The sequence below is a fragment of the Nannospalax galili genome, unplaced genomic scaffold, assembly GCF_000622305.1.
Source record: "Nannospalax galili isolate Female #2095 unplaced genomic scaffold, S.galili_v1.0 scaffold743, whole genome shotgun sequence".
Taxonomy (NCBI): domain Eukaryota; kingdom Metazoa; phylum Chordata; class Mammalia; order Rodentia; family Spalacidae; genus Nannospalax; species Nannospalax galili.
This window is the reverse complement of record NW_008349552.1, coordinates 300,642-324,054: the sequence shown is the minus strand read 5'-3', so window position 1 is coordinate 324,054 and position 23,413 is coordinate 300,642. Positions and strand designations below refer to the sequence as shown.

Sequence of the window (23,413 nt, the reverse complement as noted above, 5' to 3'; positions counted from 1 at the left end):
TAACAAATACACGGGATTGGAGATGTAAAAATCAAGCAGAGTCTTTACTTTCCAGCTAGCTGGGGTCGACTGGCTTCCCAAGACATGCAAGTCTGGTCAGAACGATCGACCCCCATTCATTTTCAGATACAGATTATATAGGCCCACATAGTCATTACACAAAAAGCATTCCTCAGCATACACTTTGATCAAACATCTTCTAAAAGCTATAGTTTCGGTTAAACATCTTTTCCAGGAAGGGTAGATCTGGTGTAAGCCTGGCGCAACCTCCCTCTTTTGTTCCTTATCAGTTATCTGGTGTGTGCAAACAGGCCTACAGGACACATTGTAAAGCAACTGAGTCTGGGGTCCAGGGTCCAGGAAGGAGGTTTACAGCACTTCAATTCTTAGCATTTCAACTAGGTTAATCATCCATGTGTGGTAGATACAAATCAGGCAGAACAGGCAAGCTTAGCAAGTAAATCTAAATCAACATTTTAAACAGAGTTTTCTATCAAAATGCAGAGTTCTTACAGCATTCATCAAGGTATTTCATTTTTTTTCCCAACAATTACAGCTTTCTTGTTACTTTGATATAAGATTGAAAATTCTTGTGCTGGGGAGATGGCTCAGCAGTTAAGAGTGCTTGCTGCTCTTGCAGAGGAGCAGAGTTTTGTTCCCAGCACCCACACGCAGTGGCTAACAACTGCCAGTAACTCCAGTTCTAGAAGATCCAATACTCTCTTCTGGCCTCTGTGGACACTGCATTCACATACACATATCCACACAGAGATGATAGATAGATAGATGATAGATAGATAGATAGATAGATAGATAGATAGATAGATAGATAGAGATGATAGAGGGATAGATAGATAGATAGATAGATGATAGATGATAGAGATAGATAGATAGATAGATAGATGATAGATAGATAGATAGATAGATAGATAGATAGATAGATAGATAGATGATAGGTGATAGCTATAGATCAATCTTTTAAGATTGGAAATTCTGTAGAGCCACTGAAGGTGACTTTTTTAAACAGGGGAGTGAAGATGAAACTGGCATCCTAAGCATGGAGAGACTCAAATCTGGAGAGAAAAGGCTGTCAGAGAGGCAAAGGGATGAGCTGAGAGTGGTCTTGTCAGGCAGAAAGGCCTGGACCTGAACAGTGTGAAGAGCTAGACGTGTCAGAAGTAGGAACCCAGCAGGACCCTCAGGTTTCAGACTTAGATGAGCAGCCGCATGGTGGAACCACTCACGAAGCCTAGGGTTTCTGAAGAGATCACAGTCAGGAGTGAGGAGAATGGGGAATTTCATGTGGCCACATTGAGTTTGAGGGGCCTGTGGAAATCCCAGAGCTTAGGAGAGAAATCCACACTGGAGATGTGGTTTGGACAGTGATCAGGCTGCAACACAATTTCCATGGAAACCTAGTGCAGGCACAGGACCAAGTGCTTCTTAGCAAATTAACAAATCACTCTTAGCTGTGCTAACATTAAAAATGTGAAACAATGGCTTGAGCAGGGAGTATGTTGCACAGAAGGAAGCGGGGTGTGCCTGGCCCCAGGCCGCTCTGTTTCCCCTCAGCCTGCATGCATTTGCAAGGCAGGATTCATCTTCATGCTTGCTTTCTCCTAATAAAGAAACTTTTTGTTTTTCTTTTTCCATTTTTTGTGTGCGTGTGTGTGTGTGTGTGTGTGTGTGTGTGTGTATGTGTGTGTGTGTATGGGGGTACATGCATATATAGGTATGCATGCATACCTACCCAATGTTTTACATGGCTTCTGGGGGTCTAAATGCCTGTCCTCACATTTACATGGCAAGTGCTTTAACTGCTGAGCCATCTGCCCAGGCCCTAATTTAAAAAACTTTCAAGAGAATAGAAAAGTAGTAGAAAATAAAGAACTCCTGTGGGAGATCAAGTTTTACATTTCTCTTTTACCTTGTCTTTTTGTCCTTTGATCTCTTCCATATTGTCTATGGATTGTAAACATTGTAAGGAAAACTCCAAAACCCTAGAGCTCCAGACCCGGATGTTAGTTCCCCATCTTCAACTGTAATGGAGTTGAGTCTTGGTGTGCAGTGGGCTCTCAGAAGGAGCCATGGACCTGCTCATGTAGAAGAGCTTGTGTGTCAGGGAGTGACTTACCATGGATCAGGGCAGAGGCCTGCTTGGTCCCTGCAGGACCTGCTGGGGGAAGCACCATGATTTGGTGGTAGGAGCAACAGACCCTCCTTAGGCTGTAAAAACAAATAAACGAAGGTCTGGAGAGATGACTCAGCGGTTAAGAGCACTGACTACTCTTGCAGAGGACCTGGGTTCAGTTCCCAGCACCCACATGGCAGCTAACTACCATCGGTAACTCCAGTTCCAAGAATCTAATGCCCTCTTCTGACCTCCATGAGCATTGCACCACAAGGGTGTGCTTACATACATGCGGGCAATACATTCATACACATAAAATAAAAATAATAAATAAAATATTTTTAAAAAGCAAACAAAGTACAGGAATGGTGGTGGTGAGGGGTGCTGAGGACAAAGCGCTTCTCCAGACAGCAGGGCTGGGCCTGGTTCCTGACCTGCCGCCCCATCACGGCTTCGATCCTGGCAGGTACTCCAGGAATTACATAGTGTTGCAGGAGGGGTTGCTGTCTCCAAGCCCTGGCTGGTGGCCATCAGGCATCTGCTTCCTCCAATCTGCTGCTCATGTGCCAGGGCTATCGGGGGCCCTGCTCACTGGGGCAGGAAGCTGGGCTTGGGGACACACCAAGGGGAGAAGCAGCAGATCTGAGCCCCACAAGGGGTTGCTCAGGCTCTCAAGGCAGGATGATGGCCTCTGAATCAGTCCGTCCACTGAGAGGGACCCCCAGCCCCATCACAGGCACATGTAGGGTGTGGTTGCTTCCTCCCCGAACCAGGAATCTGAGAGCTGCCCACCTGTCTAAGTGTACCCCAGCTGCTTGTCAAGACCAGAGCCCTCATCTGCCACATGGACGCCTGAGACATTTCCTGGGTCCTCCACCTGGCTGCCACTGCCCTGCAGTCCCTAGGTAGTAGGCAACTTGCACACCCACTGTCCTCATCTCCATGGGGCTTGCAAGGATTTTTATATCTAGAGAAACATGCCCCTCCCCTCTAGGCCTTCTTTTATTCCAAGCTGTGAATATTTTTAACCCTGTAAATAGGACCAGCTCTTCGAACACAGAGACTATTTTATCAGCTGTCAGTCCCTTCCTTGTTCGATGACTCCACAGGTGGTTTCCACTCAGGCTCCAAGGACCAAATAAAAGCATTTTGTTTTGCTGAAAAAAAAAAAAAAAAGCAAACAAAGAAAAGCCTACAACATTTTGGTTGAAACACAGGATGATTTATCACATCCAAATTAAAGCTTATTAAATTTGAGAGTCCTGTAGGTTGTTGGGATCGCTTGGGGCTTGTGATATTTGTATTATTTGTATTTGTATTTTTAAAAAAGTGTGTTAGTATCTGTGCTTTCCTGTTCCAGACTTATTCTTGAAGCCTTGTGTATACTGTTCAGCTCAAACTCCTCAGTCTGCTATTCGAAGGCTCCATAATTTGACCTCATCCAAGAATAATTGAATCAGAATTTTGTCAGGTTGGATCCAGGCATCAATTGTTATAAATTTCCTGGGGAGATTTCAATGTGCAGTCAAGGTTGAGACCTACTCTGGATATAATATAGTTGACAAAAACCAACAGGGACATTTGGATCACCTCTTGAGGAGCAATGTAGGGAATCAGTGACCTTGCCTTCTCCCCACCCTGCCACACAGGTGACGGCCGTGCGGGTGCATGTGAACAGTTCTTCTGAGAACCTGGACTATCCAGTCCTCGTGGTGGTTCGCCAGCAGAAAGAAGTACTGTCCTGGCAGGTTCCTCTGCTCTTCCAAGGACTGTAAGTATTCTTTTCCTGGCAGCTCCACTACATTTGCTGTTCTTCAATGCCTTAGACCTCATTGGGTTTTTCTGTCTTAGCAAAAGAACTCACACACTGGCATCTGAGGTCCTGTGTGTGCTAAGTGTAAACAATGCATACCCCCAGCTAGTCACCTCTATTCTCTTTCTGTCCTTTCTACTTAGATTTTCAGCACCTGGAAGACCTTATAATGAAAATCATAATGTTCTGTGCCTCTTTTTGCAAAATGGGCTCATTGAATACGCTGTTCAATGGACTGGGTTCTGTAGTCAACAGAAATGAGCACCACCAACCCCATTCTTCCAAATGGCTGTTCCAGAGCACTGCGGTATAAAGTACCGCTAAGTGATAGGTGCTGGGAAAACACAACAAAGCCCCTGCCCTCATGGAGTGCCTGTTTTGCAGAGGAGAGTTCTGTAAGGCACTATAGCATTAATCAAAAGCCCAGAAAGCATAGAGAAATAGTGAAGTGTTACGTGGTTTATAAAGATGCAAGAATTGGAGGATTGAAATACTGACTGGGATAGATTTAACCTGATACCATGTAACTTCTATTTTACAAACTTTTATTTTTCTGTAGCTTCTATTTTAGCAAAACAGACTGTGGGAAACAAATTGACTTCACTGGGTTTTTTTGTTCGTTTGTTTTGTTTTGTTTTTAATCAGGAGAGTCCCTCCTGGAGTCAGACTTAATGAAGTATAGACACTGCTAGCCGAACTGGTCAGGACAGAACAAACCCTATGTCCCTGTCACCTATGACTAGCAGCAAGAGTCCTAGCATTACTATCAGTAGGTCCAGTCTGAAACTGAAAACACAAAGGCTTAAAGCAAAATTTGAGAGAAATGAGGTATTCTCTGTGTCTCTGTTCATAAGTCTCTTTCTCCTGGCTGGTGTGGCCTTCCTCATCTGCTGCAGATCCCACAGGAGCTACAACTACCAGGAAGTCAGCCGCACACTATGTCCCTCCAAGGCGACCAATGAAACAGGCCCTCTGGAGCATCTGATCTTTGTAGATGTGGCTTCCATGGCTCCACTTGGTGCCCACTACAAGCTGCTGGTCACCAAGATCAAGCACTTTCAGCTCTGGTAAGCAGGCACACATGGTCATTCTCTGCTTTCTGCTCCATCCTGCCTGTGACTACTAAGCTCAGCACCCATCCTTACGGATGAGCACTCATCAAGGAAATTAGTGAGCATATTGTTCCCGTGCTCTCTGAACTCTCCCTGAGAGGGAGACAGTAGAGGCTGGTGTAGAGGGAAGAGTACTTGACCTCCCAGGTGTGTCTGCATTTAGGGCCCAGTCCTGCCTGTGATGTGGTGCTGGTGACTTGGTACCCCATGTGTGAATAAAGGAAGGAAGCTTTGCTTTTGTTTTAAGGAAGACTTTAAGCTATTTTACTATGTTTATTTCTACTTCAGTTTTAGAATGTAGGGAGGAATGTGGCTTTATACCTTATGTTTGTCTGTTTTCTAAAGAATCAGACAACCCTACTGAAAAAAATAGAAATGAAACTTAGACACTTCACCAAAATCATCCCCAAATGATAATAATCACTTCCTTAGATATCAGAAATGTTAACTAAAACTACAATAAGGTCTCATGAAACTTCCAAAGTATTATAGTAAAAAACCTGACAGTGAGGGCTAGAGAGTTGGCTCAGCGGTTAAGAGCACTGGCTGCTCTTGCAGAGGACCTGGGTTTGGTTCCCAGCACCCACATGGTGGCTAACAATGGTTTGTAACACCAGTTCCAGTGGCTCTGAAGCCCTCTTCCGACCTCCACGGGCCTTGCACAATATGGGTGCACTTACATACACGTAGGCAAAACATTCATACACGTAAAATAAAAATAAATAAATCAAAAAAGGTTACAAAAGAAAAGCCTGACAATGCAGTGAAAATATTATATATCCAATTCCGTGGTATTCATTCGGTGGAATACTACACAATAATAAAAAAGAACATGCTACTGATATGCCTAATAGAGTGGATAGATCCCACAATGTTGAGCAAAAGTAACCAGAAAAGAAATACAAGTTGTTTGATTCCATTTATATAAAGTTTTATAAGCAGGGGGAAAAATCTATTATGTAACATTAGAAATCAGGGTACTAGGAAATATTCAATATATGGCGCTGTTTATCTGGCGATAGCTCATATACTCATAATTTCATGCTTTCTATTTTTTTATTATATATTTCCATGAAAAGTTAAAATTTTTAACATCAGAATATTTTAAAATAATGTTTTTTCACAGCGTATTTTCGGATCAGAATGTTATATTCTATTAGAAAGCTATTTCAACTTTCTCAAGCTAGTTTTTAAAGAGGTTTGTAGTGAAAGAAATTGTTGAGCGGAATCAAATATTTATCTTGGGCTTCTGCATGCCTTTTGACATAGAACTATAACCAGAGGGACAGGTAGATCAATGGACAAACACCCAGAGGATAAAGAAATATTCTCAGCCTTTGTTCTAAGTCCTTCCATTAATTCCGGTTTTGTGACCATTTTAAGGACAAAGAACACTCATGTTCTGGCCTCACCCTTCAAAAACTCCAATCAGGAACATGGTCTCTTACGCAAGAGATTCACCCATATTGATTGAGCAGGAGCTCCAGCAGGGACGTCTGAGTGCTAGGATACGTTTTTAAGGTCCCCAGATGATCCAAATATGCAGCCAAACTTGAACTTCCACCCTGAATGTGTTCTCAGTAAGATGCATAAGTTTAATTTTAAAACTTTTTAAACTTTAATCTATGCTGGAATCTGTGGTAATGCTTTCAGTGGGTATGACTGGCATTGCCTGTAACAGAGCTCAATTTGAACTTCCAGAGATGCCTTTCCTTTGCCCATTGGTAACTCTGACTTGTCACTGTCACCTGGGGACAGCACACAGGAGCTGCAGGGCTGGCTTTTCAGTGAGGTAATCAGAGCTTTCTGAACACTGTGAGGCTGGAGTCATAAGGCTGCAGCTCTGTGCAAGTGTTAAGGAGTGATTCGCAAATCTATCCTATCACGTGGTTGTCTGTTTTCATATAATATGACTTCCTGTCAGCAAACAACCCTTGAGAGCATTGCAAAATGCAGTTATTAGGGCTTTTATGAGACGAAGATAAGGCTGAGAAAAGGTGGCAGCTGGGCAGTATGTGTTTCTTCCTCCCTCCATTCACCAACATTGCTGGTGACCCAGATGGTGGTAATGGAGTACAGCTGAGGGCTGTGGTAAGAATACTGAAGAATTAGCTCAGAAGTCCCTGACACTGCAGCTTCTGCCACACTCTTTGGAGTGACAGATGGGAATATACATGGAACACATTTTTTTTTCCTCAATTCATACGTTTGAAGAATCTCTGTGAATCTAAATCACTCTCTTCATTTTTAGAGATGAGCCATCTGATGCCCAGAGATTTTAGTTATTCTTGTTTGAGACGGAGGCCTGTCTATGCTGGCCAGGCTGGCCTTGAACGCTTGAGCTCAAATTGTTCTCCTACCTCTGTCTTCTCTGAAGCTCAAACTAGAGGTGTGTATCACTGCACCTGGCTCCAATGTCCAGAGATAGGAAAGGGCCAGGTGTGGTGGCACACACCTTTGTTCCCAGCAGAGGCAGAGGCAGAGGCAGAGGCAGAGGCAGAGGTAGGTGAATCTCTGTGACTTCGAAGCCAGCCTAGTCTACATAGTGAGATCTTGTCTCCAAAAACAAACAAAAAACAAAGATAAGAAAAGAAAAGGAAAAATCCAGACTTAATTTCTGCCTCTGCCTCCCACTTCTGAACAGTTCTCATCATAGCATGTTATTTCTTCTTTCTGTTTATACTGTTATCCCAAATTTATGTCTTCCTGAATATGTTTCTCAGTTCCATAAAGCATTTATTTATTCAAATTCAGTTTTTAAAATAAGATAATTCTGCCTTAAAACATTCCTCCCTGCCTCCTTTCATAACACTTGCACATCCTTGCCTGAATTCATTGCCCCAGCAGTGCTGGGTCATTCCTTGTTTTCTGAGTGTGCAATTGCAGGAGGTAGGGAACAGCAAGAAGTTGTTGGAGCAGGCAGGCACTTGGTCATGGGGAGAAAGGAACATAAGGAGGTGTTAAGAGGTGATACATTTGTCCTAGAAGGTGCTATGCATGCTCCAGAAGAGAATATAGCCATCAGCCTTGCCCAGTTCTGATGAATCCTATGAACTACAACAACAATTGGGCTAGCAAGATATACACACGGGTGCAATAATGGTACAAGTATTATGGGCATAACCAACCACTTTATGATTCGATTTAAGGTCTACTTCACAAGATGGAGCCCATACCTGACACTGATATCTGGCCTGGAACCTGTGGCTAGACAGGTCACAGGTCATAGGGAAGAACCTACTATTATTATTCTGTTAAATGGACACAATATTAAACCAACTCCTAATGACTTATTATTACACCCATAGACTAATGCATCTCTGAACTCTCACTTGAGGAGCTTCCTTATGCAGCAAATGATTAACACAGAGGCCCACAACTTGCCAACTTGCAGAGAAAGTCCTGAATAGGATATCTATATCAAGTCTCTGCCTTCCAAGGCTCAGGGAGCATTGCAGAAGATGGGTATATGACCACAAGGTAACAGTTTTCCAGACAGATAGGCAGTTACTCACATGAACTCACAGCTATGGTGATGGCATGCACAGACCCACATAAACTCAAGCCAGACAAAATTTACAGCATACAAGTACAGAAGTGAGTAAGAAGTCCCAATCTTAGCTGAGGAACTATTGGCAACTGATTGCTAGGAGAGGGAAAGTCAGTCTCATTTAAGGGTGTGATGCTGGGTAGGTTAACCAGGCTCCAGTGGATGGACCCACACTGAAGGGCATTTGGGGATGCAAATTTGACTCAATAAGCCTTAAATAAATAAATATTATATGTAATAGAGTACATGAAATTGGGTAGGGCTGGTAAAGGGGGATGCAGATAGGGGAGGGGGTCTAAATGTGATTAAAATATATTGTATGAGGGGCTAGAAAGATGGTTCAGTGGTTAAGAGCACTGGCTGCTCTTGCAGAGGACCTGGGTTCAATTCCCAGCACTTACATGGCAGCTAACAACCATCCATAACTCCAGTTCCAGGAGGATCTGACATCCTCTCTGACCTCTGTGAGCACTGCATGACATGCGTACACTTACATACCTTCAGGCAACACACTCATACACAAAAAATAAAATATTTTAAAAAGAAAACGGGGAAAAAAATAAGTGGAAAAAATAAAGGAACACACCTAACATCAACCTCTGGCCTCCACACATTTGTGGGCCCACATGAACATGTACAGGAGTTGGGAAGGGGGGGTAAAAATAAGGGAAGAATTTTTTGGGTTTGTTTGTGATTTGTTTTGAAATGATTAAGACTGGAGTATCTTTATAAATTAAGGTGTAGAAAGGCAGTAGATGAAGAGGAGAGCTGGATATTTGTAGAAGCAGGATCCCAGAGAAAGGTAGAAAGAATGGACTATAGTACATGAGTACAGATTCCACACACCGAAAGGATGAAACACAGAGGGCAAGAGATGAAGGGAGCTCATGGTAGCTGGCAGCCAGAAGATAACAAGGAATGACGTTCTGAGGTCCACAGTCCAGAGAAATAATCCAACCTCATTTCCTTCAGCCAACAAAGGAATTTGGAGCACGCTGCACACTGCAGGAGTGTGCTAAGATACAAGTAAGGGCCTTTGTTCTTATGGTCCTTTTAGGGACTCACTCAAAACATACTAACTTTTGTCTCTCCCTCTCCTAACTTCTGTTTCTTCTCCTCTCCTTCTGTTTCATTACTCTTCTGTAAACATTTCTCCTTTCTCTCTCTCCATCCCCTTGAGCACCTCTCTGCCTCTTCCTCATCTTCTCTATCTACATCTCCTTTCTTGACTTATGTATCTGTTTCTTTTTCCTGCTCCCCTTCCTTCAAACAGCCAAAGCAAAGAAACAAAATTGGGGTTTGATTTTGGTGTTTAATTTTTGAAACAAATGAATTCAAAGTGTGGTGCTTCTTTTTCTAAAACTAAAGGTGCCTGTGAGTTTTGATTAGCTTTGTGCTATTAACAAGAAACCTTTGATAAAATAGACCTTCTTCACCTCCATTAGAGGCCAAGCAAGAAGGTGTTTCACCCCCATAGGCACAATGTTTACTTTTTAGCCATTGTTAGGTCCACAAGAAAGAGAAGACTTAAAGGTTATTCTTGTTTGTTTGTTTGTTTGTTTGTTTGTTTGTTTGGTCTTTTTTTGAGACAGAGTCTCCCTGTAGCCCCAAATGACCTGTAACTCTCTATGTAGACCAGGCTGGCCTCGAACTCTCAGAGATCCACCTGTCTCTGCCTCCGAGTGCTGGGATTAAAGGATTGTGCCACCAGCCCCGCCTAAAGGTTATTGTCTGAAAAGCAATAAAACCTGAGGGGGAAAACTCCAGAAAGTGTGTGTTGATATAGTATTACAATTGACAGTCAAATGACTGAGGTCATAAAAAAGCCAGATATCTGGCTAAAGTCCATAGATTCCTTCAGGAATGTTAGTGGCCTAGAAAATCAGTCTCTTCTTTGTTGTTCCTCTGACCTGGCAATCAACACCAAAGGCCCCATGTTGCCCTGGTAACAGAGATGACACTCGCCAGACTTGAAAGGGCTCTACCCAGGCCAAGCATAGCACTGAGGTCCCTGACTCTGGCTATGGACTCCGAAATGGAAATACAACTGGGTTTGACAGTGTCTTTTAGGTGATTTGAGATTACAAGTTTACCACTGTGCTTCTGCAAAACCAAGTCCTCCACATGGATGATGATTTCTGCCAAAAGTGAATATTTTAAAATCATACACGTTTCTGTGAGCTCACCCTAATGACAGCCCAACCCACACTCATTACCTTTATAAATAGTGCTCAAACTTTATGACTTCCAAATGACACCTCTTACTATATGAGCCTTGCCATATGCCGTTTCTAAAGGAATCTAAAAAATATTCCATTTCTATAAAAAGAAATTTTTAAGTGGAAAGAGAGTCTTCGGAGGGAATGAAGATGGTAAAGGACCCCAGAAGTTCAGGTTCAGACTCAGTAATGCAAGGAGGGATGCATATTGGGAGGGTGGGTGTTTCATCAGTCTTGGGAGCTGCAAGTACAGTGGACCTCTGAGTGATCTATGAAGCTAATGATGGGGCAAGATCCTCAAAGAGCACATGCCCAGAGCAGCCCTTACAGGGAACAAATTCACCTTTGTGTTTCTTAGCCTCTTGAAGCACTTCACAGAGGCTCATCCCATACAGCCCCCATGCTACAACTGTATGCCTCCTACATACCTCTCACACTCTCCTTCCTTCCATACCAGGATCATTGCTGCTTAAATATTTGATAAAATAAGTCATAGCAAATTTATTTAGAGAGCAAATAGCTTCACTATGTTCTGTGGTGGTGTTAAATTTTAAAGATAAGCTGAAGAAGGCAACACCTAATCCAAAGAGGATGAAATCTTGGAGAATTTCCTCAGGTGTTGCAGGAGACAGGGGAGACTGGGGACAAGAAGACCATATTCGTCTCCCTAGCCACTGTCTGGTAGTAGACATCTATTCACGCTGTTTTTAAAGAGCTGTTCTTTTGCTATGGGGTCATCAACCAAGCTTGATTGGTTATGTTGTTTGATTGTAGTATCTTAAGAGATTCCAAAGACAAAAGTACCCATAAAAGTAAACAAAATATCTATCTAGGTGTAATTTCGTGGCTATTTAAAGATATACAAACAATCTTCTTCCCAGTTCAACCATTCTTGATTGTTAAAATCCCAAAGTCCCCATGACACTTACCAGTTTTCAGTACCAAAGATCCTTCAAAAAGGGTAAGGCAGGGGCTGGAGAATTGGCTCAGTAGTTAAGAGTACTGACTGTTCTTACAAAGGACCTGGGTTTGATTCCCAGCACCCACATGGCAGCTAAGAACCGGTTCCAGGGGATTTGATGCCCTCTTCTGACCTCTGCAGGTATTGCCCAACACTGGTACACTTGTACACATGCAGGCAATACACTTATACACATAAAACAAAAATAATAAATAAAATTTTTTAAAAAGGGTAAGGCGTTTAGCATCTACTTTAAGTTGGCTTTCATTAAACAAGTAATTTTTGCTTGCCAGCTCATGCTTTTCTCTATTTTTCACGCTTATATTTCTCAGGACAAATGTTGCCTTTCATTTCACTGCCAGCCCCTCTCAACCTCAGGTAAGTAAAGGGTTCCAACAGTTACTTAGAGCTCCCCTGCTGATGTTACACACAGGACCGATGAAAACAGGGAGAGGCCACAAGTGCTGTTGCCCTTGATCCTACACTATTTGACATACATATGTATTCTGGATTGTCACTGGGGTTTTTGGACATGGCGTTTAATCTTACCGCCTTTACTGGGGTGAAATGGAAAGCATGATATTTGTTTTCAATGTTCTTGGCGCAATCTTCCCTGAGTAAAAATTATGTGCCTGCGGTGTCCCAAGTACTAGGTGCTGTGGGTGAAAGATAAGGAAGGCAGAGACACATTCTGTCATTATGGTCCTCCTAGTTAGGGTGGGGTAGGGGATAGGGAGTGGAAGGCTGACAGAAAATATGTAAATGATTGTTCTGAAAATATAAAAATAAGACACAATTTAATTTCTGCCAGAATACTGGCAGATTGAATTAGTGTCTCCTGTATTAAAAATAATTAGCTATTTTTATGTGCTCCTCAATAAGAAATAACCACAAACAATAAATATATGAAAATGTTGATTTTTTTAAAAGGTTTTTGTTATGACATTTCTATCTGCCTTTCTTTTTTCTTTCATGGTTGCTGAAACAGTCTATACTATCACAAATTCAAAATAGGGATTTGGGGGTGGGGAAGCGTGTTGAGACAGGATCTCATTATGTAGCTCCAGTTGACCAGGAACTATTAGACCATTCCAGCCTGGCCTCCATGTCACAGTGATCCACCTGCCTCCCAAGTGCTGGGATTAATTAAGGGCATGCACCACCACGCCCAGATCAAAATAGGTTTTTGTTGTTGTGTGGTGGTGCATATCTTAATCCTAGCATTCCAAAGACTGAGGTAAGAGAAATGGGAGTTGGAGGTAGCCAGTCTAAGCCACATAGCAAGTCCCAAGCTAGCCTAGGTTATGCACCAAGATGTCTCCACACACAAGGGAAGGTTTATATATTGTAGTGCTACTTACCATAAGTTTTCTGAAGATTTTAATACAATTTTAGTTATAAACAGTTACTGTTAATATGAATTGTAAATATAGCATAACTGCTATTTAAATATTACTGGATCTTTGTAAATTTATTACAGTCACGAGTGTGCTGGTAAATATTTAAGTTATTATCTTGTGGGGTGGAGTTTCTGCCCATTCCTGGGGTATAAATAACTAAATATGTCCATCATGGATGATTTCAAGTAGCCAACATGATGTCACCCAACATAGAGTCTAGAATAGATGTATAAAACAGTGCTGCCAGGCCTGGATGAACAAATTCCCACTTTTGTTTTGTAGTGCCAGAGAACTCAGGGCTTGGTACATGCTCGGCACTACTCTGTCAACTAACCTGCATTTCTGGCTCTCAACAAAACTAGAGTTAAATTTCTTTCCTGTGAAAGTCTGCACGTATACTGACACTCATTGGCAACAAAGGCCATAAGTCGTAATTTGTTCTCAATATTTGTTGATCATTTAAATTCAAGTAAATTTCAGAAAGTACTAGTTACTAGGTAAAATGGGAGATACCCAGAAAAGGGGAAGACTTGTTCCCTGACTATATAAAATATAGGTATAGTCTAACACTTCTATGCAGAGCTATTAATAAATATGACAAACAAATGTATGTACTCTACAGTGTAATAGAAGTGTTTGTAGACAAAAAAAAATAGCGACATCTACACATTAAAGCAAAATAATTTGTATATAAATGATCAACAATTTTTTTTTTGTATATAAACTCCAAACTTGAGCGGAATATACTTAGAACAAACTAAGAAAACAAAACTGTTCCCATTTTGGTCTGTAATTTATAGTCTCCGATGGCAGGAAAGATTTTCTATTCCTATAAAATTACCCAATGCATGCACATTCTCAGACAGCCTGAATCTTTGTTGTCTACCTGTACTCTATAGATAGAAGCAGACTTCAGAACTGACTGCTGCAGGCACTGGGCAGGTATTCAGGACCCATGTAGTGATTTTTAGCCTAAATTCCAACCATTGCTCTGATAGTTTCTGGCTAAAGTGTATTACCAAGGCAGGGCTCTAAAATAATCCTTTGGGGTTTATAGTAATTTAGATATAAATAAGATTGATAATACTTTGACATATTAATGTGTTAACAAAATGCTGACTGCCTACACAAAATCAGTTACTATGGTATACAGGGGAGAGAGAGTATCATTACTAACAAAAATTACAATAATGCTCTTGAATTACACAGCATGGTTCTCCTGAGAACCAAGAACACCCCTTGGGACCTCTAAGCTCTTTGCCTTTTAAATAACCCAGTTTTAAATATATTTGATCCAGCTCCAAATGCAGTGGGTTCTTGGGCTATTGCCATCAGTTACACAGCATGAAGAGATTTCTAAACAGAAGTAGCAGTGGCACTTCTTAATCTTGACATTCTATTCATATTGAACTAGTTCTCAAAACAGGATTAGTGAAGGGGATACTGGAATAAAAATTAAAGTTTAATATTTTTTGGCCTCTTTTTGAAAGTGATATATTTGCTAGAAATCTAAGACTTGTTTGGGTTGGTTTCTGCAAAGTCTTAATTATAAACTTGGCATTGTTCTTATCCAGTTTCCACATTTGTAATTATGGGCAAAATTCTTTCCTCTCCATTTTTAAACATGTGTAAGATTTAAGAGTTAATATCCTCTTCCAATGAATTCATAACTGAGGTAGGTAAATAGTGTCACCTCTTTCTCTTAGAGATGATACCTGAATCTGCAAAAATGTGAGAAATAATTTTATAGGTGCCTCAGGGACTCAAGGTAGAACTTAGTTTTTGGATCTAAATATCTTCTCAGAATATCTCACCAGTGTCCTAGTTTGCTTCCCTGTTTCTGTGATAAAACACTGACCAAAAACAACTTGGGGAAGGAAGGGGTGTATTTCACCTTTCACTGTACAGTCCATCATCAAGGAAAGCCTGGGCAGGAGCTCAAGGCAGGAGCCAGGGGGTAGGAACTGAAACAGAGACAGTAAAGGAATGCTGCTTACTGGCTTGCTTCCCCCTGGCTTGCTCAGCTACTTTCCTTAGACAACTCAGATCCACCTGCCTAGAGATGAGACTGCCACATTGAGCTGGGCCCTCCTACATCAATTAGCAGTAAGACAATGCCTCACAGGCATGGTCACAGGCCAGTCTGTTCTGGGCAACACTCCAATTGAGGTTCCCTCCCCGCCAGGTGACTCTAGTTTTACCAAATTGACAAAAAATAGCCAGCCAGTCAGGAAATAGGCTTTTTTTTTTCACCAAAAGATTCAGAGAAAAAAATGGTCTAGAGCTAATTCTTCCCTCTGGGAAGGTGATCAAAATTCTCAAGGCACAGGCTTATCCTATATTCAAAGTAGAGCTTCATAGTTCACAATGACCACCCAGAAATAAATCTTGTCTGACATTACAATCTATATATCTCTAATTTTAAAAGGGGCTGGCAGCAGAGTGCTTAGATAGGAAATGAAATGAAATATAATAAAGTTTAGTTGATAAAGAAATGCTCATTTCATAAAATGAAAAGACAGCTTTGTGTGAGTGGCCATTTCACCTTCTTCGCTGCTGGCTCCTAATGTCTGGCATGGAGCCCTGTGCATAGCAGTTGCTTGCTCAACACATACAAGATGAATGGTTGACTGAAGCAATGAACATTCCCTGAGGTTTGCACAGGAATCTCACATGAATGGTAAAGAAAACAATTCCAGGCTGGAGAGATGGCTCAGTGGTTAAGAGCACTGACTGCTTTTGCAGAGGACCTAGGTTCGATTCCCAGCACCCACATGGCAGCTAACGACAGTCTGTAACTCCAGTTCCAGGGGAATTCAATGCTCTCCTCTGACTTTCATGGGTATTGCATGACACGGGTGCACTTACATGATAGGTAAAAAGTTGGCGGAGAACGAGTGAATGGAGGAGGAGGCACCAGGACACAGATAAAACTCCACCAAAATAGGGTTTATTAGCAAAGGAACACATGGGACAGATTCCCTTCCCGGCAGGGAAAATGTCTGCCCAGGTCTTGAGTTGGGGTCTTTTTAAAAAGGGAGCCTTCTTCCTCCCACAGAAGGCAGGAAGATATATTTTTTTAAAGTTGGGTGGAGGGAAGAAGGAGAGCAGGACTGTTAAAACCTGTCCTCTTTAGAGATCAAAGGGGAAGCCTGCTGTGTTGGTCAAACAGTGAAGAAAAGTCTGCTTCTCTTGACTTCAAAGACCAAGGTGCTTATCAGCTAGGTTCCCTTTTCTCAGGAGCATGAGAAGTCCTTGGGATCCTGTTGGTGAGGGGGTAGGGCTATCTGAACCTCAACATTACACACATGCAGGCAATACACTCATACAGAAAAAATAAAAATAATAAATAAAATATTTTAAAAGAAAGTAATTCTACTCATGTGGAATGGTTTGAGTTCATAATTAAAAACACCTCCCAATATTAATAAATTGTGTCTTTTTCTTATTCTCAGTATTTTCTATACAAATTTCCTGAAGATGTGGACTCAGTTATCATTAAAGTGGTGTCGGAAAAGGCTTATCCATGTTCAGTTGTCTCAGTGCAGAACACCATGGTGAGTCATGATACTTGTAAGCCTTCTATCCCAGAATAGATGGGAGAGGGCTATTCATTTACTTACCATTCATCTATCCCACCACTGCTAAAGAGTAACAGCATCTGGGCCACAGGATTGAGCAGTCTGGGTAAGAGGTAAAAAGTAGTGACTCCACCAATATGAAGACAAGAAAGTGGGGGAAGGAGAGAAGATAAGTCATGACAAAGAACAAAAAAGACCCAGTTGTTTGTTCCATGAGAAAATAATTGAAACCCAACACTTGTTCTGTTTTCACATTTTTTCTTGCAACATTAGATCCTCTCTATCTCACGAAAATGGAAAAGGTGTTATATACTTTAATACAATCTTTCCATAGTTCTCCTTGTTAGAGTAACTGTGATGTTAAAGGACAAAGCACCAAATTTTAAGAGGACTATTTCATGAGAGTTCTGCAGAACACTTCCCATGGCTTCTGGATTAGTAAGACTCCCCTGTTTGTGATTCAGGTGAAAAAACCCTGACAGAACTTACATATAAAGTTACTTTATATGACATTAGTAGTGTTTTCTTTTTTAATCCTTCATGTATGCTTTAGTGCCCAGTGTATGACCTGGACCACAATGTGGAATTTAATGGTGTCTACCAGACCATAACCAAGAAGGCTGCCATCACGCTGCAGGTGAGACATTGCTTCTGTGGACATGACACTCACAGAATTTAAGTGATGCTCAGTCTACCCACTGGACCAGCATCCAAAAGAGAAGGTCATCCACTGGGTACCTGGGGTCTCTTTTCTTTCTGATTGGTTTCAAAACTGCTATTGCTATATCTGAAATCAATGCCCAGATGATGGTGGGCAATATTCTCCCTCTGAGTGTTCTCTTTTCCCCTTGGGGATTCTTGCATATACACACACACACACACACACACCCCTTCCCCCCGCCCCCCAGTGCAGTGGGACATATATCTAACAGATCGCTTATGAGGAAGAAGGCCAGATGATTCTAGTTCACCCAGTAGGTGACAGTAGGGTGTGACAATTTAGGACAAATCAGAGGCATTTAAAGCAATTTAACATATTCTAATAATTTCTAACAGCAACAGTCACCAAAAGTTGAATTCAAATCTACACAGAATAACAGAGTCAAAGGAATATGGGCCTACTGTATAGCAGTTTATTTTTTTGATATTTGTTCAGTTTGTAATTGAACTATGATTTCAGTGGTGATTTTAGAGCAAAACTGTACACACATTTGTGTCAGCCCATGCCTAGAGAGATCCTATAGAACTTGAAGGACCTATGACTTGTACTGTCTGAAGGGTGAGGCCATGCTGAATAACAAACATGAAATGGATAGAGGCTAGTTATAATTTAGGTATCAGACCTAAAAATGTATAATAGTCAAACTTCAAATTTTGAACATCTCAGATTTTATATCCTAAATATTTGTTCTTATTGTTGGTATTTACTTCTTCTTCAGCATTCCAGAATTATGTAATTCCCAAATAAAAAGGACAGAAAAATAACCACAAGAGGAAACTTCAGATTTTATACCATCTGGCAGTAAAGGGCAATACATAGCCATACATGTTATCTTGGATATACTTGGCAATAAATTGCTACTTTTCTTCTGAGCCTGTAACTCAGTTTTGGAATTTTCTCAGTGAACTAAACATAATAGCAGAAATTGGGAGATGATAAAAAGTTTAGTTAAAGAACTATAATGAACCTTAAAGCGTATCTTATTAATATACCACAGGGACTTAGAGAAGGGCAATTATAGAAGTCAAAGCTAGAAGCACCACCCAGTCCGCCTTCTCCATGTCCTTGCCTCCCTTACCCACACTATTTAATTATTGACTGCATGACTTCTTTGCTTACAGATATACTTTTTTCCCAGCATCTTCTTGTTTCTTTTTTTAATTTTTATGTGTAAGAGTGTATTGTCTGCATTATGTAAGTAAACCTGTGTTGTGCAATGCCTATGAAGGAACTTGAGAAAATGGAGTTATGGACAGTTGTTACCTGCCATGTGGGTGCTGGGAATTGAACCTGGGTCCTCTGCAATAGCAGTCAGTGCCCTTAATTGCTGAGTCATTGCACCAACTTTAAAAAGAGTTCAAAGCCAACCTAGATTACATAGCAAAACCATCTCAAATATATGTGTACATATATGTATGTACACATGTACACACACTCTGAGCTCTTGTTGTCATCATTTATATGGTGTTTATTATAGTTCCAAGTTCTCAAGTGGGCACAAATTTTAAAACCCTAACACTGTACCTACATATCTTAATTTCTTTGCTGTGGTAGTTTGTGGATGATCTGGAGTAGACTGCATGTGGAAGCCCTTTCTGGGGTGTTAGAGGGCAGGGGTGACCTTTACCTTTTTTCACTCTTTCTGCCCCTCACCCCCATGGACTTTCTCCTGGCTGTCTTTCTCACCTGCCTATAATAAGGTTCTTATGTCTTACAACAGAAGAAGGATTTTCCAGATGAGCAGTTCTTCGTGGTATTTGTGATAAAGCCTGAAGATTATGCATGTGGAGGATCATTCTCCATCCAGGGTAAGAGATGGTAGGGAATACTTGGGAGGGAAGGGAAGAAAACCAAAAGCTCATCTCTAGTTCTCACTGAAGGCCCATCAGCAGCAGAGACCTGACAAGGCCTCAGAGACACATATGAACAAAAAATAAATTGAAAGCAATCATAGATCTGAAGTTAGGACTGTTACTACAAAAGTGCCGTTTCATACTTTTCATCTTTTTTGAAGTCTTATACCAGACCATAAAGACTAAGTTCCCATAGTTAGCATTCTTCTCAAAAATATTCACTTCCGTGAGTAAATGCCAAAAGGTTTCCTAGGATGGAGTCAATTATACTAATCAATAATCAGCACTTCCACAAGGATATACAAAGAAATTTAGAGCTTAGTATTTCAGTTGCCAAAATTGTACCTCACAAAATGGTAAGAAAGCCAAGCGTGATGGCTTATCCCAAAGACAAGGGGTTACATAAGCTCTGATGCATATGCAAATAGTAGCTCTGCCCAGAGAATGGAACAGGCTATTGACTGAGAACACAGACCCCCGCCGATAGGCCATATGTCACCAACACAAAGGGTGTTTTCTGTTGAGTGTGGCATGGCTCCCTCAGTATTAGGTGACATTTCTACTTGTGTATGTGTAATCTCTTAATTATATAATTCTATAGGCTTACTGGTATCTGATGTTCTTTGACAAACTCTAGGCCTTTTGATGACTATGTAAGAAAAAACCAAATTTTCACTGCTAGGAAAAAAAGATGCAGCTCTCTATATTTACACATTTTTCTTGAGCTGTCTATGGACATCAGGGGAAAGGTCAAATCTTTTACAATGGAAAAGGAAGTTTGCTGTCTCACTTCGTTTATATCAGTTAGTGCTGTCAAAACGCACCTGAGGGAAGGCCAAAGTGAGAGTTTTAAGCAAAGGATATTATCAGATTTGTTTGAGTGTTTGAAAGTGGGATTTCCTTCAAATCTTGCTCAACAGCCAGAGCTGATTCTGGACATTTTATAACACAACTGTTCGGAACTGAGGGTGAGAATCTAATGTCTGACCCATTGTGCATTGCACCTTGCTTTGTTTATTTGTTGTTGTTTTGTTTTTTAACAGAAAATGGGAACCAGACCTGGAATCTACAACGAACAAAAAACCTTAAAGTGACCATCGTCCCTTCCATTAAAGGTTGGTGTTTGCTCTCGTGTGTGGTGGGGTCGTTGTGGTGTCAGGAAATCTCCCAAGTAATTAAATGTTAATGTCATTCTTTGAAGGGAACCACCATAAGGAAACTAAAGTATATTTGCCATAGATGTAGAAGAATCAGAGTACTTTGTTAATTCCCTTTCTAAACAAAAGGAGCAGGCTAGGGGTGTGGCTTAGTTGTAGAATGATTGCCCAGCTTACGGTGAGGCCTTACAGCAAGGAAAGAGAGAAGAAAAGAAAAAAAGGAGGGAAGAAGGAAGGAAGGAGGGGGGAGGGAGGGAGGGGAAGGAAGGAAGGAAGGAAGGAAGGAAGGAAGGAAGGAAGGAAAAGAGCTGGAGAGATGGCTCAACAGTTAAGAACACTGGCTGTTCTTGCAGAGGACCTGGGTTCGAACCTCAGCACCCACATAGCAGCTGACAACCATCTGTAACTCCAGTTCCAGGGGATCTGACGCCCTCTTCTGACCTCTGCAGGCACTGCAAGTCATGGGTGTACATAAATGCAGGCAATACACTCATACATATATAAAATAAAGCAAGGAAGGAAGAAAGAAGGGAAGGAGGAATGGGAGGGAAGGGAAAAATGGAGGGAGGGAGGGGACAGGACCCAGTTCTGGACTTATATGCAGTGGTCCTTTCCCAGCGACCTCCCTTAGCTCTGCTGCTTTAAGTGAAAATTTATTGGCACTTAAGAACAGATGTGAAGGCCAGCCCTTTAAGATGTCCTGTCCCCAATATAGTCTTCACACTCCTGACGACAACCTAACCGAAGCTGCTTCTCCCTCCCCAGAATCTGTTTATGTGAAATCCAGTCTCTTCATTGTCTTCATTTTCTTGTCCTTCTACTTGGGATGCCTGCTTGTTGTGTTTGTTCATTATGTGAGGTAGGTCCCAACTTTCAAGCACTGCTAATTTCCCTGGCCTTTCTGTGTGATGCTTACAGCACGGGCTCTAGAGCACAGACTGGCCACTAACTGTGTGATTCTGGGCAAGCTGTGTGACCTTCTGTACTTCAGGTTTTTCATCTGTGACACAAGATGACAATAACCTGATAATGTACTGGGCTTATGTCAATGTCACACACATAGCAAGTGTTGATAAGAGTGTTGATAATTTTCATTATAACGGAACTATAATGAAACCTCAACAAAAAGACAACTGTAGGAAACAGTCTGTTCGTCCAACATGGAGATTAGAAACAGACTCAAAAATTCTATGGAAAAGTGGATTTAATGCCTAAAATAAATCTTGAGGTACAATCCACATAGCAGGAGTTACATGCTTTGGTACCACACTACCCAGTGCCTTTCTACTACAGGAGCTTTGATTTTCCAGTAAAATGTTTCTTGGGGTGAAAAAGGGATATAACTGTGCTGTGATTTGATCATGGAAATTTCCCTTCCCAAGAATTTGGAGCCTCTGATTAAAAATAAATAAATAAAAATTTAAAACAATCTTTCCTTGCCTCTCTCAGCAGGGCTGAACCTCTAGAATTCCATTTTTTGTTGTACTTTCTGAGAAACAGCTACAGTGAATGGCAGGAGGTTGCAACTTTTTTTTCTCCTCTTAAATACATAAAGAAAACAAAGTCAGCTCAGAGCTTTGAGGGCACAAGGCAAGAGGCACTCCAACTGTACAAAGAGCTCTTTGCTGCCCCCTAGATAGAGCAATGTCTGACAAGAGCCTATTTATCCCTCAGAAAACAACTCTGCCTCAACCTTATGAAGCTTTTGAGTTGAGAGACTGCCTTCAAACCTCCCACTCCCCACCTTGGTCATGCCTACAATCCTCATACTCGGGAAGAAGAAAGGGAATTTGGCAAATTCAGAGCCTTCATGAGCTACATAGAGCTCAAGGCTAACCTGAGCTAACATTGGAGACCCTGTCTTAGAAAAACAAGGGCTGAAAATGTGGCTGAGTGGTAGAGAGCTTCCCTAGTGCACATAAGTAGTTCCAGTACCACCAAAATAAATAAATAAACAAATAAATAAATGTAACTTCAAGACCACCACTAACCAAATCTGGGAGTATTTGAACAATAAAATAGTTGAAAATTATTCATTATAAACCATTTGAAAAAAAAAATAGAGATCTCAGAGTCCATGTTCATAAAGCAAGGAAGGACCTAAACACCTACAACTAAATTAAACCTCACTTACCCAGGACTCAGGGACCACCGTAGAAGAGAGGACAGAAAGATCATAAGAGCCAGGAGTGCTGGATGATCATAAAGAAACAGACTCCTCCAGGTTTCTGAGAACTTGCTCATATGAACTTGCAGCGATGGTGGCAGCATGCACAAGGCCCATGAAAACTCAGTCAGACAAACACCCGGGACATAACTAGAGAAATGGGCAGGAGGCCCCAACCTTAGCCAAGGAACTATTGGCAGCAGATCACTGCTGGGTGAGGGAGAGTTGGTCTTCTTTAAGGATATGATGCTAGACAGGCTAAACAGGCTCCAGTGGATGAACTCATGTCGAGGGACATCTGGGGACACAAACTTGACTCTATAGGCCTTAATATACATGACAGAATGCACGAAATTCCATGGGTGGGCCATGGAGGGTATAGATAAGGGAGGAGTCTAAATAATATTAAGATGTATTGTATGAAATGCACAAAAAGTCAATAAAAATATACATTGAAAAAAAAAGAGTTAAAAGCAGAGTTAGATGTGGTGGTATCTACCTATAATCCCAGCACTCAACTCAGGAGTGGTAGGCAGGAGGATCTAGAGTTCAAGGTCATCCCTGGCTACATAGTAAATTTAAGATCAACTAGACTACATGAGATATGGACTCAAAAACATAATGTTGTAGTCAGGCATGGTGGCACATGCTTTTAGTTCCAGCACTCAGGAGGCAGAGGCAGGCAGATCTCTGTGAGTTCGAGGCCAGCCTACATAGTGAGTTCCAGGCCATCTGGAGCTACAGGGAG

At 41.5% G+C, this 23,413-nt stretch overlaps 1 protein-coding gene across 1 annotated transcript in view; it reads left to right on the top strand.

The window, feature by feature from the left end:
- Positions 1 to 23,413, top strand: part of Sidt1 (SID1 transmembrane family member 1) — a 129,471-nt gene that overhangs the window by 54,906 nt on the left and 51,152 nt on the right. Inside the window, exons 2-9 of the mRNA XM_008846986.2 lie at positions 3,781 to 3,902; positions 4,841 to 5,011; positions 12,119 to 12,164; positions 16,642 to 16,743; positions 17,321 to 17,404; positions 19,209 to 19,296; positions 20,385 to 20,456; positions 21,264 to 21,357. Coding sequence (XP_008845208.1) covers positions 3,781 to 3,902; positions 4,841 to 5,011; positions 12,119 to 12,164; positions 16,642 to 16,743; positions 17,321 to 17,404; positions 19,209 to 19,296; positions 20,385 to 20,456; positions 21,264 to 21,357 — 779 coding nt within the window. The remainder of the gene's footprint in view (positions 1 to 3,780; positions 3,903 to 4,840; positions 5,012 to 12,118; positions 12,165 to 16,641; positions 16,744 to 17,320; positions 17,405 to 19,208; positions 19,297 to 20,384; positions 20,457 to 21,263; positions 21,358 to 23,413) is intronic.